The sequence below is a fragment of the Pongo abelii genome, chromosome 18 (assembly GCF_028885655.2).
Source record: "Pongo abelii isolate AG06213 chromosome 18, NHGRI_mPonAbe1-v2.0_pri, whole genome shotgun sequence".
Lineage (NCBI taxonomy): Eukaryota > Metazoa > Chordata > Mammalia > Primates > Hominidae > Pongo > Pongo abelii.
In genome coordinates, this window is record NC_072003.2 from 26703734 (window position 1) to 26723136 (window position 19403).

The following is a 19403-nucleotide window of genomic DNA, read 5'->3' on the forward strand; positions in this document are numbered from 1 at the left end:
CTTATTTAAAGGAGGACAAAGGTTAGGCTCAAGATTATGTGTTGGATTATATAAGATCACACAACTTTTAAGTTCAATTCCACAGGTCCTACTAGGCTAGGGAAAGATGCAGTCTTTGTGTTCAGAGCCTCTGGATGCTGATCCTCTCACTGTAATCACCAGGCAAGTCAGTCTCTACACAAATGCTGAGCCTGCTGCCATTGTCTCTGCTCATGCCTTCAACAGTGAATACTCAAGTAGTTATTCATTACTCCTAGACAACTACTTTCCCACTGTAACTAGATCGTGAGCCAAGGCTTTTTTTTTTTTTTTTTTTTTTGAGACGGAGTCTCGCTCTGTCACCCAGGCTGGAGTGCAATGGCACGATCTCAGCTCACTGCAACCTCTGCCTCCTGGGTTCAAGCAATTCTCCCTGCCTCAGCCTCCTGAGTAGCTGGGATTACAGGTGCCCGACATGACATCTGGCTAATTTTTGTAGTTTTAGTAGAGACAGGGTTTTAACCATGTTGGCCAGGCTGGTCTCGAACTCCTGACCTCACATGATACACCCACATTGGCCTCCCAAAGTGCTGGGATTATAGGTGTGAGACACCATGCCAGGCCAAGACTTTTTTTTTTTTTTTTTTTTTTTGAGACAGGTTCTCACTGTTGCCCAGGCTGGAGTACAGCGGTGTGATCATGGCTCACCACAGCCTCGACCTCCTGGGCTCCAGGTATCCCCTGAACTCAGCCTCCTGAATAGCTGGGATTACAGCTGCACGCCACCATGCCTGGCTAATTTTTGTCTTTTTTATAGTGATGGGGTTTTGCCATGTTGCCCAGGCTAAAACTTTTTTTTTTTCTTTTTTTTTTTTTGAGACGGAGTCTCGCTGTGTTGCCCAGGCTGGAGTGCAATGGTGCAATCTCGGCTCACTGCAACCTCCGTCTCCCGGGTTCAAGCGATTCTCTTTCCTCAGTGTCCCAAGTAGCTGCGATTACAGGCGTGTGCCACCACGCCCAGCTAATTTTTGTATTTTTAGTAGAGGTGGGCTTTCACCATATTGGTCAGGCTGGTCTCAAACTCCTTACCTCAGGTGTTCCACCCACCTCGGCCTCCCAAAGCGTTTTTTTTTTTTTTTTTTTTATTAATACAAAATATTTTATATATTTGTGGGGTACATGTATTTGTTATGTGCACAGAGTATATAATGATCAAGGTGGGGTATTTGGGGGTACCCATCACCACGAGCATCTATCATTTCTATGTATTGGGAACATTTCAAGTCCTCTCTTCTAGCTACTTTGAGATATATAGCACACTGTTGCTAACTACAGTCATTCTACTCTGCTACTGAATATTGGAGCTTATTTCTTATTTCTAACTGTATGTTTGTACCCACTAGCCAAGACTATTAGTGCAAGAGCTGAGTAACTGTATTTGTTTCTGTGTGAGAAGACTAAAGCCTAAGAGTAAAGCACATTAGCCGGGCACTGTGGCTCACATCTGTAATCCCAGCACCTTGGGAGGCTGAGGTGGGTGGATCACCTGAGGTCAGGAGTTCGAGACAAGCCTGGCCAACATGGTGAAACCCCATCTCTACTAAAAATACAAAAATTAGCCGGGCGTGGTGGCGGGCACCTGTAATCCCAGCTACTTGGAAGGCTGAGGCAGGACAATTAATTGAACCTGGAAGGCAGAGGTTGCAGTGAGCTGAGATCGTGCCATTGCACTCCAGCCTGGGCAACAAGAGCAAAACTCCGTCTCAAAAAAAAAAAAAAAAAGTATTTCTGGGATCATTTAATCATCCTTCCTAAGGCTACTTAAACACGGCAATGTGGTTGGGAGTCAAGTCTGGTAACAGGCATAATAGTTCTCAGTTCAAATCCACAGCTAGAAATAAATATTTGCCCTCAGGTCCTACAGCTAGAAAATTTACCAAGCAATCACTGTACCAACACTTATTTTCATCCTAAATTTCAAGAAAGGACAAACATTGCTATCCAATTTTGAAAAAAGACGCCACAGGGAAGGTTTGTTCATTACTGCTTATGACTTACTGCTCTCACTTAATGAGACCAACAATAACACACTAAGTGGTCCCAGCCAGTCATTACTTACCATTTCAGAATAGGCTTTGTGACAGACTGAAGCTTGGTAAGAATCATCAATGTGCATCTTTTTCAGGAGTTGACCAGTTTTTAAATTCCTTAGATAACAAAAATAAATGAGCTGATCACATTCTTCCAACAAACCAGTTTTCAGAAAATATTTTCTTTTTCATCATAGCATGTCTTAGGAGGTGACCAGAGAAAAATCTAAGAGCTCCTTAGTTTTCTTTAGTCATAGATTTAGGTAAAAGTAGAACTGTGGGTTAATTTTGCCAATAGTTTAATTTGATAGTTCAGCCTTAGATTAAATCTACTATGCCCCTAGGGATAAATCTCTCCAAATTCCATGAGGAAGGTTCCATCATCTCATTCAACCTGGTATTGAAATCAGGCACATGGTATAGCAGTATCGTGGTTTTGTGACACTTCTTGTTATGTCTAAATTTTCCATGGAAGACAATGGCCAGGAAACCAAATTTGGTAGGGTAAGAGACTACACCTAAAAGAGAGTTACAATTATATCTCTATTACATGTATTTATACTACAGCTAGACCAAAATAATGGATAGAAGGAAGGATTGAGGTGGGGTAGGAAGAGAGGGGTGAATATAAAGAAGAAAAAAGATAAAGTTGGTTGGAATCACTCCCCAGCTTTTTTTTTGAGATGGAGTCTCGCTCTGTCACCCAGGCTGAGTGCAGTGGCACCATCTTGGCTCACTGCAATCTCCACCTCCCAGGTTCCAGCAATTCTTCCACCTCAGCCTTCCAAGTAGCTGGGATTACAGGCACCCACCACCATACCTGGCTAATTTCTGTATTTTTAGTAGAGGCACGGTTTCACCAGGTTGGCCAGGCTGGTCTTTAACTCCTGACCGTAGGTGATCCACCTGCCACGGCCTCCCAAAGTGCTAGGATTACAGGCATGAGCCACTGCACCTGACCTGCTTCCCAGCTTTATTGAGGATTTGTGACATTGACAACTGCTTTGTCATGATACTCTTATTTTTTTGTTTTTGGAGCGTAGGGCCTTGCTCCATTGCCCAGGCTGGAGTGTGGTGGCGTGATCATGACTCACCGTAGCCTCAACCTCTGGGGCTCAAGCAATCCTCCCACCTCACTGCCCCAAGTAGTTGGGACTGCAGCTGCATGCCACCGTGCCTGAATAATTTTTTAATTTTTTGTAGAGACAGGGTTTCACTATGTTGCCCAGGCTGGTATCGAACTCCTGGGCTCAAGCAATCCTCCCACCTCAGCCTCCCAAAGTGCTGGGATTACAGGTGTGAGAGACTGCACCTGGTTCATGTTACTCTGTTGATGAAAAACTTTCAGTTGGCTCCCATTAGCCACAACATAAAGTCCAAGTTCTTTTTTTTTTTTTTTTTGAGATGGAGTTTTGTTCTTGTTGCCTAGGCTGGAGTGCAATGGCACAACCTTGGCTCACTGCAAACTCTGCCTCCCGGGTTCAAGCAATTCTCCTGCCTCAGCCTCCTGAGTAGCAGGGATTACAGGCAGGCGCCACCATGCCCAACTAATTTTTGTATTTTTAGTAGAGACGGGGTACACCATGTCGGCCAGGCTGGTCTCGAACTTCTGACCTCAGGTGATCCACCCGCCTTGGCCTCCCAAAGTGCTGGAATTACAGGCGTGAGCCACGACGCCTGGCCCCCAAGTTCATTTTAATTGTATTTATAACTCTCATGAATCCAGCAGTGCAATATTACATTATCACTCATTGCTCCATTTCCTGAAATCTTTCTGCCTGAAGAACATATGCATTTCCTTGACTCTAGACTTTGCTCAAGCTATGCTTTCCAATGACCCCTGCTCCCCCAACTCCCTGCCGCCCATTACAGAAGAGTTCCCATCCCTGTTACTGAGGGATTCCCATCCATTTCTTAGGGCCTAGTTATATCCCACCCCCTCCAAGCTGCATGAACTCACTTGAGACTACAGCGGTCCACAGTCATCTCCTCTCCTTTAATTCTGTCCATATACCTCATTTGGTATGCAATATACTACTGGCAATACTATATCATGTATTCACTCAACAAATACAGAATTCTATGGGCCAGGTACTGTGTATAAAAAACTGAAGAAGGAAAATTAAATTTTTATGTACATATGAAAGGTTTTCCTCCTATCAGGGACACCAGATGGGTGTCCTACAGAGTTTCATACATGGTCTGTATTTAGTAATTGTTCTTTCCTCAAATCCCAAATCACTTTGTCCAAATCTCTATCACTTTGACCTTACATGAATTGTAAAAAGGATTGTATTGAAATTGTAGGCTTTGATTGTAAAGGCATCTTATTTACCTACTAGATTATAGGGGCCCTGGGACCAGGATTCATATCTGATTCATCTCTGCATCTCTCACAGAGAATGGGACATAAGTAGAGACCCAGATACCTACTGAATGTTTGAAAGATATTAAATGAAATGTCTCAGTGAATATGGACAGCAAGACTTCCTTATACACTGGCCCCTCAGTGTTTAACAATGTTTTAACATGTTTCTTTGGTATGACTTCATTGTAAACATTAAGCTTAAGAATTTTTTTTTTTTTTTGAGACGGAGTCTCACTGTCACTCAGGCTGGAGTGCAGTGGCGCGATCTCCGCTCACTGCAAGCTCCGCCTCCCAGGTTCATGCCATTCTCCTGCCTCAGCCTCCCGAGTAGCTGGGACTACAGGCACCCGCCACCATACCCGGCGAATTTTTTGTATTTTTAGTAGAGAGGGGGTTTCACCGTGTTAGCCAGGATGGTCACCATCTCCTGACCTCGTGATCTGCCCACCTTGGCCTCCCAAAGTGCTGGGATTACAGGCGTGAGCCACCGCGCCTGGCCAAGCTTAAGAAATATTTAGACCTTCAGCACAGTTTCCAAAAAAAGCCACTTGACGCTTGAGTATAACATGAATCACTTGAGACATCTAACAAATCAGGAGTTAAATAAGAACAAATACTACATGTAAGTATAAAATTATACAGAGCCCAAAAGGTAAGTAATAGCTTTTGACAGACAATATGATTAATACACCTTTGAGTAACTACCCTAAACATGGAGCTAAGGCAGGCACCAAGAATAGATATGAGACATGGTACCTGTCTTCAAAAACGAGAGAGGATAAACAACACAAGGCAGAAAATACTAAATTAAAAATCAAGGCAGGCCAGGCGCGGCAGCTTATGTCTACAATCCCAGCACTTTGGAAGGCTGAGGCGGGAGGATCACTTGCATTAAGGAGTTCACGACCAGTCTAGGCAACATGGGGAGACCCTGTCTCTACAAAAAAAAATTTAAAAAAAAATTTTTTTTTTTTTTTTAAATTAGTCAGGCCTGGTGGCATGCGTCTGTAGTCCTGCTACTTAGGAGGCTGAGGTGGGAGGACTGCTTGAGCCTGAGAGTTGAGACTTCAGTGAGCCATAATCATGCCACTGTACTCCAGCATGGGTAACAGACTGAGACCCTCTCTCAAAAAAAACAAAAACAAAAAAACAACCAAGGCAGTATGAATTCGGAGAAGGAAACATCAATGAAGACTGGAATAGTACAACAGAACTCAAGGTAACTGTGGGGCTGAAAATATCCCCTAAGGGGAACTTAGAAGCCAAGTATAGAAATCCCTCCCCAACTTCCCAGCACTTTAGAAGACCGAGGTGGGAGGGTTGCTTAAGTCCAAAAGTTCAAGACCTGCCTGGGAAAAATAGCAAGACCCTGCCTCTACAAAGAAAATGAAAAAGAAAAATTAGCCAGGCATGGTGGTGTACATCTGTGGTCTCAGCACTTTGGGAGGCTGAAGTGGGAGGATTGCTTGCACCCAGGAGTTCAAGACCAGCCTGAGTAACATACCAAGTTCTCATCTCTATAAAAAATTTAAAAATTAGCAGGGCATGATGGTGTGTGCCTGTAGTCCCAGCTACGCAGGAGGATGAGGTGGCAGGATTCCTTGAGCCCAGAAGTTTGAGGTTGCAGTGAGCTACCTCAAAATGCAGTGAGTCATGCCGATGCACTCCAGCCTGGGTACTGAGTGAGACTCTGTTTCAGAAAGAAATCCCTCCCCAACCTCAAATTCCTTTGTGACCTCTTATATACGAAATGCCAAAGGACTACTTATAGAAAAAGGGTACAACTGAGAGATGGGAAGGAAAAAGGGAGGAAAGGAGGACGGGAGAGCTGGAGAGGACATTTTTGTACTACAGCACTGGGGAAATAAAAGCTGAAGGAAAGCAAACATGGGTCCCTATAAAGGTTTTCTGTTGAGGGATGAGGGTAGGGTTGGAAGAAAGAGTATTTACGAAGTAGTCGAATAAAAAATGACCTGCGTTTGAGCCCAGGCATTCGAGGTTGCAGTGAGCTTTGGTCACGCCACTGCACTCTAGTTTGGGTGACAGAGTAAGACATAGTCTCTAAAAAAAATTTAAAAAAAAATATGAAGTTTGAATACTGATTAATGGCAAGGAGACGAACTACTAGATTATTTTAACAGTTCAGGAGACAGATATAATGAAGGTGTGGACTATGGAAATAGCACAAAGAACAGAAAAGACAACTTCTGGAAGAGCACCGTCCTCAAATAACACCTCTCAGCAGAAACCCTGGTGAAAGTGCTCCAAATGGCCAAGCGCTACTCTAGACATCAGGACATCTGAAAACAGGGTCTTCTAGCAGATCAGAACATAGTCAAATTTCAGAGGCTTTCTGGTGGGAAGGGCACAACGTTTCTCTCAAGGGCCATGCTTTTCTAGTTTATTCCTAGAAGGTTAGGGTTGTAAGTCACCATAGTGTTTAAAAAAATAAAACAAAAAAAGGTTAGGGTTGGATGGTACAGAAGAGCTAGGGTAGTGGTCACACTAATATCATAACTTCCTCTTACCAAGACCCACTCTGGCCCTAAGGAAACAGTTAATAGACAAGACTTCTGAGAAAAGAAAAAAAAAATCCATCTATTCTCCTAATACAAATTAAACTTGCAAGTAAGTGCCTGTGGCTGGGTATGGTTCTCCCTGTAGTCAGAAAAGAGATGGCTGGGGACTCCTGTGATGGTGTTTCCCTATCACAAATCTGTTAATTTGGTTCCTGTGATCACACTTTTTTCTTTTCTTTTTTTGAGACAGAGTCTCACTCTGTCACTCAGGCTAGAGTGCAATGGCGCGATCTCGGCTCACTGCAACCTCTGCCTCCTAGGTTCCAGCGATTCTCCTGCCTTAGCCTCGCACCACCAGGCCTGGCTAATTTTTGTATCTTTAGTAGAGACGAGGTATCTTTAGTAGAGATGGGGTATCTTTAGTAGAGACGCCATACTTTTTTTTGTATACTGAGTAACTTTGGACTGTATCCTAGTTACAGTGATATTAATATGTTGCAAAAACTTTGTATTCTGTTAGCTTCCTCTGACAAACACTGATGTTTTTTCTTCTTAAAAATATTTTTAAAAAAGGAATTTTAACATTTACTGAATACCTCCTATGTGCCAGACAATATGGTAAGTACTTTTTAAATACAATTCTATTGACTTTAAAAAAATTATTATTTTTTTTTGAGACAGAATCTTGCTCTGTCGCCCAGGCTGGAGTGCAGTGGTGCAATCTTGACTCACTGCAACCACCGCCTCCTGGGTTCAAGAGATTCTCCTGCCTCAGCCTCCTGAGTAGCTGGAATTACAGGTGTGCACCACCACGCCTGGCTAATTTTTGTATTTTTAGTAGAGCTGGGGTTTTGCCTTGTTGGCCAGGCTGGTCTCGAACACTTGGCCTCAAGTGATCTGCCTGCCTTGGCCTCCCGAAGTGCTGGGATTATAGGCATGAGCCACCGTGCATGGCCCTGATTTTTTTGGTTGTAAGTTTGTCTGTCCTAGTAAACAGTTAACTTGGCTGAACTTGAACTCCAAATGCCAAAATTGAAATTCAGTTCTTTCAGTCTTGCCTGAGCTGCTTTCAGTCTTACCAGACTCCAAGCAGTCTGACCTATGAATATGCAGTTTAAAGGGTCAATCAAATATTTAGGTAAACATTATAGCTAGAATTTAGGGTTCTTTTTTTTTATTTTTTGCTCGCTCCTTTTTAGGACTTTTCTCCTCCCTTTCTAGCAGCTGCGATCACCCTGAACTCTGTCCTTTGGTTCTCTAAGCCAGTGGGACAGAAGATCTTCTATTAGGCTTCCAGTCACCCAGTGAGCAGAATGGGCCTTGCCCCCTAGCTTAAAGCCATAATAGGAATGTTGCCTAGTGCCATTCCCTTCACCTAAAGGCAGAAACCCCTCCAGTATGTTTCTTCTTTTTCTTGCTCTCTGGTGCCTTTAGAAAACTGTTTTTTGTATTTTTTCCAGAGTGTATAGTTATTCGAAGGTAGACAGTTGGTCTGACAGAAACTACCCAACAACTAACCAAAAGCAGAAAGAAGTGTACATCTTTGAAAATAGAATTCCATTTACTTTTAAATAGTCTACTCAGACTGATCTTTTTCGGTTATGTCTCAATTAATATGATGTTGTTGGTAAGACAAGTATATAGTATCTGACAAAAAAACCACAATCAGGCCGGGCGCAGTGGCTCATGCCTGTAATCCCAGCAATTTGGGAGGCCAAGGCGGGCAGTTCACTTGAGGCCAGGAGTTCGAGACCAACCTAGCCAACATGGCAAAATCCCTTCTCTACTAAAAAATACAAAAATTAGCCGGGCATGGTGGTAATCCCTGCATTTTGGGAGACTGAGGCAGGTGGATCACTTGAGGCCAGGGAGTTCAAGACCAACCTGGCCAACATGATGAAACCCTATCTCTACTAAAAAATACAAAAATTAGCTGGGTGTGGTGGCACATGCCTATAATCCCAGCTACTCGGGAGGCTGAGGCAGGAGAATCACTTGAACCCAGGAGGCCGAGGTTGCAGTGAGCCGAGATCACACCACTGTACTCCCACCTGGGTGATAGGAGGAGACTCTGTCTCAAAACAGAACAAAAGCAACAACAGCAACACAAAACCACAATCATGTTTACACATACTCTCTTATTTAATCTTCACAACAACCCTGTAAAATTAGAGGTATATTCTCATACTACAGATGAGGGAGCTGAGGCCCTAGAGGGAAAGCTTACCAAATAACAATGTTGTTCATAATAGTAGTACCAAGCAGAGCTTCTTGCATCCCTTGGACCTCAGCAAAAGTTAGTACAGTCTCCTCAGGGGGCATCAAAAATTGGTTTTCTTTGCCTCTGCAATTAAAACAGTATGAAAAGTCAGTACTCTGCACTAAAGCAGTTTCTAGGTAGCCCTTCTCCACATTGTTGAACTATGCATAATATAAACTAACCTAATACCAGGAAAAATAAATCTAACCCAGAAAACCTGTATACTGAACTTTCTACAATGAACATATATTACTTTCATAATACCTACTTAGATATGCTGCAAGCACCTCAAATTCATTATATTCAAAATTAAACTTGTTAACTTTCTCTATAAACCTTTTTTTTCTTTCTGCATTCCTATCTCAATGAATTGCATCACCATCTAATGTCCAAGTTTCTGGGTTGGTCACCACTCAAGTGACCACCTAGACTGGGAGGAAGGAGACAAGGATAATATCTACGTTTCAAGCTTGGTCACCACTCAAGTGACCAATCCTACCATGTTGATATTCTCTCCTTCCTCTCAATCTAGTCAATCACCAAGTCCCAGTAATTTTATCTTCTCATCTCTCAGAAATCTGTCTGCTTCTTCCCATCTCCACTAACATACTCCTAATTTAAGCAAACAATTATCATCTCTTGCCTAGATTACTGCAACAGATCATGAATAAATAGGCCAAAGTTCCCTGCCCTCCATTTTTAGAAAAGACAGACGATTAATAACAATGAAGTGTAATTGAAAAATAAAAATAAAAATAAAGTGTAATGAGTATATGATAGAGAAGATGCTGTAAGTTCAGTTTGCAACATTTTGAATTTGAGGTGTCCCCAATATGTCTAATAAATAGGCCTGCAGGTCTAGAGCTCAAGAAAGAGCTCAGAGGTAGAAATGTATATTTGCAAGTAGTCAGCACCAAGATGGTCAGTGAAGCAATGGACACAAGTGTGTGGAACGAGGAAAGGGTCTAGGACCTTAAGGTATTTCTATATTTTTAAAAATATTTGTGTGTGTGTGTGTGTGTTTAAGATTAGGTCTCGCTCTGCTGCCCAAGGTGGAGTGTGGTGGCGTGATCACAGCTCACTGCACCCTTGAACTCCTGAGCTCAAGTGATCCTTCCACTTCAGACTCCCTAGCAGCTGGGACCACAAGGCATGCTCTGCCACACCCAGCTAATTTTTAAATTTTTTGTAAAGATGGGGCCCCGCTATGTGGCCCCAACTGGTCTTGAACTCCTGGGCTCAAACTTCTGCCTTGGCCTCCCAAAGGGCTGGGATTATGGGCATGAGCCACTGTGCCCAGTAGAGGTATTTCTAACGTTTAAGGGACACAGAGATCTCAAAGGAGACTGAAGAACAAACTACATTTGCTGAGCCTCTCCCCTTCTTTGACTTCATCCCTGACATGTCTGGCTTCCACCTCACTAACCTGCTTCTATGTCATAACCTAGTGTTGATGCGGTACATGCTTATATTACACCCCTAGCACAGAAAAACAAGATCCTAGTTACCCAACTTTCTCTGAAACCTGTGATAAAATCATTCTTCATCTAATAGTTAAAAATCAATCAATGCTTTTCTTACCCTCCATCTTCTGCAAACGTCATGACTTCTACTTGTTGATCAGAAAGGGTCCCACTGCTACTAACTAGCCTCCTCTTTGTCAGGCCAAGCACAGCTTTTATATTTCCAGACTTCAGTAGTACTTGCTTTTCACTTTCATCATCAGAGGAACAAAACAATGCCCTAAGCCAAATATAAGGAAAAATGGGGTGATGTGAGGAGTAACCTTTTAATATTAAAGGACTAGGTTCACTTTTTTTTTTTTTTTTTTTGAGACAGAGTCTTGCTCTGTCGCCTAGGCTGGAGTGCAGTGGCACAATCTTGGCTCACTGCAACTCTGCCTCCCAGGTTCAGGCGACTGTCCTGCCTCAGCCTCCTGAGTAGCTGGGATTATAGGTGCGCGCCACCATGCCTGGCTAAATTTTTCTGTATTTTTAGTAGAGACGGGGTTTCACCATGTTGGTCAGGCTGGTCTCGAACTCCTGACCTTGTGATCCACCTGCCTCGGCCTCCCAAAGTGCTGGGATTACAGGTGTGAGCCACCATACCCGGGCTTTTTTTCTTTTTTTCTTTTTTGAGACAAAGTCTCACTCTGTCATCCAGGAGGAATGCAGTGGTGGCATGATCTTAGCTCACTGCAACCTGTTTTCCGGGTTCAGGCGATTCTCCTGCCTCAGCCTCCTGAGTAGCTGGGATTATAGGCACCCGCAGTGCTATATACCAGGCTAATTTTTGTATTTTCAGTAGAGACACAGTTTCACCACGTTGGCCAGGCTGGTCTCAAACTCCTGACCTCAGTTGATCCACCTTCCTTGGCCTCCCAAAGTGCTGGGATTACAGGCGTGAGCCACTGCGCCCAGCCTAGGTTCACATTTTAAATAGAAACTTCAGTCAGGGATGTCATTCTATTGATTTTTTTTAAAACAAATCTCTCTCTCTTTAGATCTTTCAGATTCTTTCAAGACTCAAGCCTAGGTTATTACCTGCACTTAAAACCCACTGACAGAGACAAAGATGAAGGAAAAACAAATCACCCCTTGGGAATTACATACCTGATCTCTCTGATTTCCAAATTTCCCAAAGCTACACACACGAGATTATACACATCAGGCACTGGAACTATCTGTAATACTGGAACCTAAATAAAACAAAGCAGCCAAAAATTATACTTGGTTGCTTCATTTTTGTTTAATCCAGATTTTCCAAAATTTATCACATTCTTTTGTATTCTCACTGTACAAGGATAATTTTCATCATTTGAAGGCTCAGAAAACTTTTTATTAGCTGTAAATCTAAATAAACTATATGCATAATAGCATAATAGTGCTTACCGAGCATTTACCTAATGCAAGGTATAATTCTAACAATAGGGGAATAACTGGGTATATTTTGGCATGTGAACGAAAAGAATATTTATGCAGCCATTTAAAAGTATATCTATGTTCACTGAACAAATATTTATTGGGCACCTCTGTGCAAAGCACAGTGTTAGATGTTGTATATATCTGGGGAGCAAGAATGAGGTATATTCAAGTATGAAGACTCTACAGAAACAAGGAAATTTTTTTTTTTTGAGACAGAGTTTCACTCTTGTTGCCCAGCCTTGAGTGCAATGGCACGATCTCAGCTCATTGCAACCTCCACCTCCTGGGTTCAAGCGATTCTCCTGCCTCAGCCTCCCGAGTAGCTGGGATTACAGGCATGCGCCACCACACCTGGCTAATTTTATTTTTAGTAGAGATGGGGTTTCACCATGTTGGTCAGGCTGGTCTTGAACTCCTGACCTCAGGTGATCCACCCACCTCAGCCTCTCAAAGTGCTGGGATTACAGGCGTGAGCCCCCTCGCCTGGCCAGAAAAATGTTTATATGTATGGTGAGAAAAGACAGATCTAAAAATTTTAAGCACACTAAGATTGCAAGCATGTAAGATGTATATGATGGTGGGAAAAGACCAGAAGGAAATACATGTAGAAAAGAAGCAAAATAATGCCTTGGTGAAGGGCAAGGAGTATAAATATCAGCAAGTGTCAAAGTCAGAATAGACATAAAATTCTAAGCTCCTCCAACAGGTCTAGTGTAAAAACCCGTCTCTAGGCTGGGTGTAGAGCTCATGCCTGTAACCCCAGCACTTTGGGAAGCCGAGGCGAGTGGATCACTTGAGGTCAGGAGTTAGAGACCATCCTGGCCAACATGGTAAAACCCTGTCTCTACTGAAAATACAAAAATTAGCTGGGCATGGTCGTGGGCGCCTATAGTCCCAGCTACTCGGGAGGCTGAGGCAGGAGAATTGCTTGAATCCGGGAAGCGGAGATTGCAGTAAGCCAAGATCGCCCCACTGCACTCCAGCCTGGGCAACAGAGTATGACTCTCTCTCCGAAAAAAAAAAAACAACAACAAAAAAACCCATCTCTAGATAAACCTGTGATTGGCTGGGCATGGTGGTTCACACCTGTAATCCCTAGCACTCTGGGAGGCTGAGGCAGGCGGATTGCTTAAGCCCAGGAGTTCAAGACCAGCCCAGGCGACATGGCAAAACCCTGTCTGCATAAAAAAATATAGGCCAGGTGTGGTGGCTCACACCTGCAATCCCAGCACTTTGCGAGGCTGAGGCAGGCAGATTGCCTGAGGTCAGGAGTTCAAGAACAGCCTGGGCAACACGGCGAAATCCCGTCTCTACTAAAAATACAAAAAAATTAGCCAGGCGTGGTGGTGGGCACCTGTAATCCCAGCTACTCAGGAGGCTGAGGCACAAGAATCCCTTGAACCTGGGCGGCAGAGGTTGACAGTGAGCCCAGATCATGCCACTGCACTCCAGCCTGGGTGACAGAGCAAGACTCCATCTCAATAAAAAGAAGAAAAAAAAACCAATAAAAAATTAGCCAGACATGGTGGTGCATGCCTGTGGTCCCAGCTACTTGGGAGACTGAGGTGAGAGGATTACTGAGCCTGGGGAGGTTGAGGCTGCAGTGAGCCATGATCATGCCACTGCACTCCAGCCTGCATGACAGAGTGAGACTCTGTCTCAAACAAACAAACAAAAATTTGTGATAAAGCGAACAAAGCAGGATGTTAATGGTAGAGTCTAGAATGGTGGGTATATGGGTGCTCACTATACAACTTTTCTGGATTTTGAAACTTTTCATAATAAAATGTTGGGAAAAAAACCTCACCTCTGTTCTGCCTTGCATGGTCATAGCTCCCAATTTTGGTAAGCTGCCCATCTACATTATCAGGCAAATGGCTGCAAAGATCTCTTTCAGCTCAAGATTCCCACTTACCTCTGTGAAGTGCCAGGTACAAAGTTTTTCCCACTGCCAAGCATCCAGAGCTTTCCAAAGAGAAACTACATCTTCGCAAGCAGTTATGATACATGGCTCTTTACAACCGGCTCTTTCCCAAAACATGGCACTCACATCTACGGAACAGGAACCTGAAGGATTCTGACACAATGGCAACAACAGTTCTGTTAAAGTGGTACTCGAGGGCTGTTTTATGCAAAGCATAAGTACGCAAAATGATGAATTATAATTCAATGAAACACTAGGTATGTAAAATTTAAGTCTTATGCAGGTGAAAAGAAAGAGCTTTGTGGTTCTTATGTGCCTAAAATATTGCCTATCAAACTTACATCATGAAAGATTTTATTTTTTATTTATTTTATTAATTTTAATTTTTGGGTGTTTTTGGGACTGAGTCTCACTTTATCACCCAGGCTGGAGTGCAGTGGTGCAATCTCGGCTTACTGCAACCTTCGCCTCCCAGGTTCAAGTGATTCTCCTTCCTCAGCCTTCCAAGTAGCTAGGATTACAGGCGCCCGCCACCACACCCAGCTAATTTTTGTAGTTTTAGTAGAGACAAGGTTTCACCACGTGGGCCAGGCTGGTTTCGAACTCCTGAACTCAAGTGATCCACCCGCCTCGGCCTCCCAAAGTGCTGGGGTTGGCGTGAGCCACCATGCCCAGCCCATGAAAGATTTTAAAATGTATAGTCCAGATGGAATAAATTCAGATATAACCACAAAAAGATATCCTGTAGAACTTATCCATTTGAAAATTAAACATCCTGATGAACCACTTATGGGCTGAAACCACAGGTTTCGATGTTATTCCTCGGAGGGAATAACATTGAAACAACATACATTATACTATCTACTATTATGACCATGGGAGCACTATGTATCAAACTACAGAGTGTGGCCAAAGCAGTATTTCCAAGAAAATTTGGAAATTTCCAAGAAAAATCATAATCACAAAGGCATTTATAAGAAAACAAGAAGGATTAAAATCAAGTAAGCACGCAGCTCAAGAAGTCAGTACAAGAACAAAATAAGAACAATAAAAAAAAGTAGGAAGGAATTATTTACAGTTATCCTGTTTATTATAAAAACAGAAATAAATGAACTAGAAAACCAAACAACAACAACAAAAAAACACAACCCAATTAATAATCAATACAACCAAAAACTAGTTTGTTTGGAAGACCCACGTAATGGCCAAATCTCGAGTCTAATGTAGAAAAACAATAATTTAGAAATGGGGGAATGGGGAAGAGAGACTTAATTGCATATACACAGATTTTAATAATCTATAAGAAGTAACTTTTTACCTACAAATTTGAAAATATGAATGAAATAGTTGATTCTTTAAGAGACTAAGTTATTAGGACACTGGGCATGGTGGCTCACACCTGTGATCCCAGCACTTTGGGCGGCCAAGGCAAGCGGATCCCCTGAGGTCACGAGTTCAAGACCAGCCTGGCCAACATGGCAAAACCCCATTTCTACTAAAAATACAAAAATTAGCAGGGCATGGCGGCACACGCTTGTAATCCCAGCTACTATGGAGGCTGAGGCACAAGAATTGCTTGAACCTGTAGGCGGAGGTTGCAGTGAGTGGAGATTGGAGATTGCCCTACTGCACTCCAGCCTGGGCAACAGACTCTGTCTCAAAAAATAAAATAAGTTATTAAAATTGACTCAAGAACAAATTCCGAAACAGAGCGTAGGTATTACTATGTATCCTTTATAGAAAAGGAATCTGGGGCTCAGAGGTTATACAATTTGTCCAAGGTGACATAGCCAGTAACTGGGAAAAACTTTATGTGGATTTGAAGTGCTTTCCTTCACACCAGTGATTCTCTGGGAGAGCTTCTGCACCCCCATCTTCACCCCTACCCCTAGGACATTTAGTAATGCAACATTTTCAGTTACCACATTGCACAGAAAAGATTAACCACTAGAACTGCTCCCCATTTTCTTACAAATCACCATAAGTGATTCTTCTAGAAACATTACACCATTTGAGTAGGAGAGGCATGAATAACTCTCATTTCACTCCGTCAAAATGCCTGAGTTAGATTTATTTTATTTTATTTTTGAGACGGAGTCTCACTCGCCCAGGCTAGGGTGCAGTGGTAAGATCTTGGCTCATTGCAACATCTGCCTCCCAGTTCAAGTATTCTCTTCCCTCAGCCTCCCTAGTAGCTGGGATTATAGGCGCCCACCACCACGCCCGGCTAATTTTTGTATTTTTAGTAGAGATGGGGTTTCATCACGTTGGCCAGGCTGGCCTCAAACATCTGACCTCAAGTGATCTGCCCGCCTCAGCCTCCCAAAGTGCTGAGATTACAGGGGTGAGCCACCGTGCCCAGTTCCCTAACTTAGATTTAGACCTGAAGTTCAGTTACTTAGCCTAAGTTGTTCTTGCCAATAGGTTGGCATAGAAACTTTAAGAGGAGAGCTCAAAACATAAACAGAGGTAAATATTGGGAAAAATAACCAATCCAAATCTGTTTTTCTGAATCTGTTTACCAATATCTTTAATAGTATTAAAGAACAAGACGCTATATGACTGAATTCTTTTCAATTCATTAAAGTTTTCATATGTAAGACACAAGACACTAGAAGAGAATATTCTTCTGACCTTTAACTTTGAAACCAACTGTAGGTTGCCTGGGTTTATGCTATCAGAAGCAGGAAGCTCTGCTGTTTCAGTCTGTGAAAACAAAAGTCACATCATTAGTCTACACTTTATGTATGTCTGCCTGTATTACCCTCTCATCAAAATGTCTACTTCATATTGTCTTTATTTCCTCTTATAACAGCAGCAAAGCTCCAAATGCAAACTGTTTCACTGATAACAAAGAGAATAGGACCTCCCATATTTAAAAGAAACATTTTAATGAACCTTAATTTCCCCAGAATGAACTTAATGATTACAATGAAGTCATATCAAAGAAACATGTCAAACCATTCTTAAATGTGGAAGGCCCAATGTGCAAGCAAGTCATGCTGTTCACATTCACTAAGGCATTTCATTCCTTCAGAGAAAATTTCACAGAGGAAATGGATTGTACCTGTTCGATGGAATGTTTATGCAACTCCTGGCATGTGCTTCTACCGAGCTGATTTTCTTTAAAAGTGAATGACTCAATGGGTGGAGGTGTTCCTGGCGGGACAGAGTCACAGTCACAGGTAGGTTGTCCTTGCCTGCCTGACACTTGCAGGGTGGTGTGTGCTTTTGCTGGGCTGCCTGAACTGTCGAATTGTTTAGTATCACTGGCAAGACAGACTGAGTCTTTCAAATGAGCAAGCTGGGGTGTGCAGCAAGTTCGTCCAGCAACCTCTGTAGATGCTTTTTCATAGGAGCCTTGAGGGCCAAAGGCTGGAGTAGTACCTAAGATGGGGAAAGCAGGTGAACACATGTCTGTGGTAGGCCTGTCATTATCATCAGGCACAACCGTATTTAAAGGAGTATAAAGTAATATGGATGAAGAAAGGCCCGTCTTTGTATGCTGGCTTTGTGGGTTTGGCCTTTTGGGATGTGATTTTCCTGGTAGAACAATAAGATCTTCTTCTAAGTCCTCCACTTCTGTATCCATGCGTTTAGGACTCAGTTCCTCTGGAAAAATACAGTTTCCCTCTTTAAGATGTCTCTCTCCAAACATTTTTGATTCAAAGGGCTCCACTGGTTTTTCTGAGCAGGACTTCAGTTTTTCAAGCTTAAGAGGTCCAAAGTCTTCATCAGGTAACTGAAAGTCTGTGATACTGAGAAAAGACAGTAGTTGCTTTAAACTCAGCATTCCATCCCTATGAAATGGAGCCGTGAAAGCATCATCATCCAAGGATAAATAAGCACTGTTACTCCAAGAAAGGGAATCCTCTTTTTGATGACGACTTTTCTTCCCTAAAGAAGAAAAATAAGTCACAAAAATAGTAACAAAACCCAACAAAACAGACAATCTGTTTCACTGATGACAAAGAGAATAGGATCTCCTAAATTTAAAAGAAACATTTTAATGAACCTTAATTTCCCCAGAATGAACTTAATGTTTACAATGAAGTCCTATCAAAGAAACATGTTAAACCATTCTTAAATGTAATACCCAACAAAGAGTGAGCTTCTAAACTCAAATATACTAAAAAATGTTCATTACTTTTCCCATCCATGACTCAGAAACTTGGGTGAAGGGTTCAAACAACGGTCGTGAGTTAGTGATTAATTAGCAGCTATTTTTCTGCACTACCCAAAACAGTGTATTGCTAGCCAGGTATGGTGGCTCACAGCTGTAATCCTGGTACTTTCAGAGGTCAAGGTAAGAGAATTGCTTGAGCCCAGGAATTCGAGACCAGCCTAGGCAACACAGTGAGACTATCTTTAAAAACAATAAATAAATAAATACATAAACATTAAAAAAAATAAGGCCAGGCATGGTGCCTCACACTTGTAGTCTCAGCACTTTCAGAGGCCGAGGCAGGCGGATCACTTGAAGTCAGGAGATCAAGACCAGCCTGGCCAACATGGTGAAACCCCATCTCTACTAAAAAATACGAAAAAAAAAAAAAAAAAATTAGCCGGGTGTGGTGGCGGGCGCCTGTAGTCCCAGCTACTCGGGAGGCTGAGGTGGGAGAATGGCGTGAACCCGGGAGGCAGAGCTTGCAGTTAGCAGAGATCACGCCACTGCACTCCAGCCTGGGCGACAGAATGAGACTCTGTCTCAAAAAAAAAAAAAAAACAAAAAACTAAACTAAAAAAATTAGCTGGGCATGGTGGTGCACGCCTGTGATCTCAGCTACTTGGAAAGCTGGGGTAGAAGAATCACTTGAACCCGGGAGGCGGAGGTTGCAGTGGGCTGAAACTGCGCCACTGCACTCCAGCCTGGGCAACAGAGCGAGATTCTGTCTCAAAAAATAAATAAATAAATAAAACCAAACCAAACAGTGTATGGCCAACAGTATAAATAAATAAATACATAAATAAATAAAACCAAACAAAACAAAACAGTGTATGGTCAACAGTATTAACTAGGAGAAGGGACTGAGGACAAGTCTCAATTCAACCACTGATTTGCAGTGAAACCTTAGGCAAATCGATTTATTTCATTTTCTCTTTTCTCGTTGTCTCTCATAAGGGAAGTGAACTAAAAATATCTACATTCTTTCCTACCTCTAAAACTGTGATTTCAACAGGCTGCCAAAGTATGGTCTACAAAATGCTGGCTCTTCTCACTATGGAAAACTTAGTCCCCTTTTGAAGCAAAGAGTAATTTACTGCTTTTTGTTTGCTTGTTTGTTTCAAGATGAGGTCTCACTCTGTTGCCCAGGCTGGAGTGCAGTGGCGAGATCTTG

General features: G+C 42.6%; 1 protein-coding gene across 3 annotated transcripts in view; it reads right to left on the reverse strand.

Annotated features, from left to right (window-relative positions):
* Positions 1–19403, reverse strand: part of PALB2 (partner and localizer of BRCA2) — a 37011-nt gene that overhangs the window by 8220 nt on the left and 9388 nt on the right. For 2 of the 3 annotated variants that reach the window (XM_002826238.4, XM_054533653.2), the window contains exons 5-11: positions 17132–17961; positions 16699–16770; positions 14056–14217; positions 11829–11914; positions 10798–10959; positions 9184–9300; positions 2099–2186 (exon numbers count right to left, since the gene is read on the reverse strand). In XM_002826238.4, the coding sequence (XP_002826284.2) occupies positions 2099–2186; positions 9184–9300; positions 10798–10959; positions 11829–11914; positions 14056–14217; positions 16699–16770; positions 17132–17961 (1517 nt within the window). The remainder of the gene's footprint in view (positions 1–2098; positions 2187–9183; positions 9301–10797; positions 10960–11828; positions 11915–14055; positions 14218–16698; positions 16771–17131; positions 17962–19403) is intronic. The other variant, XM_063717209.1, reaches the window with a different exon arrangement.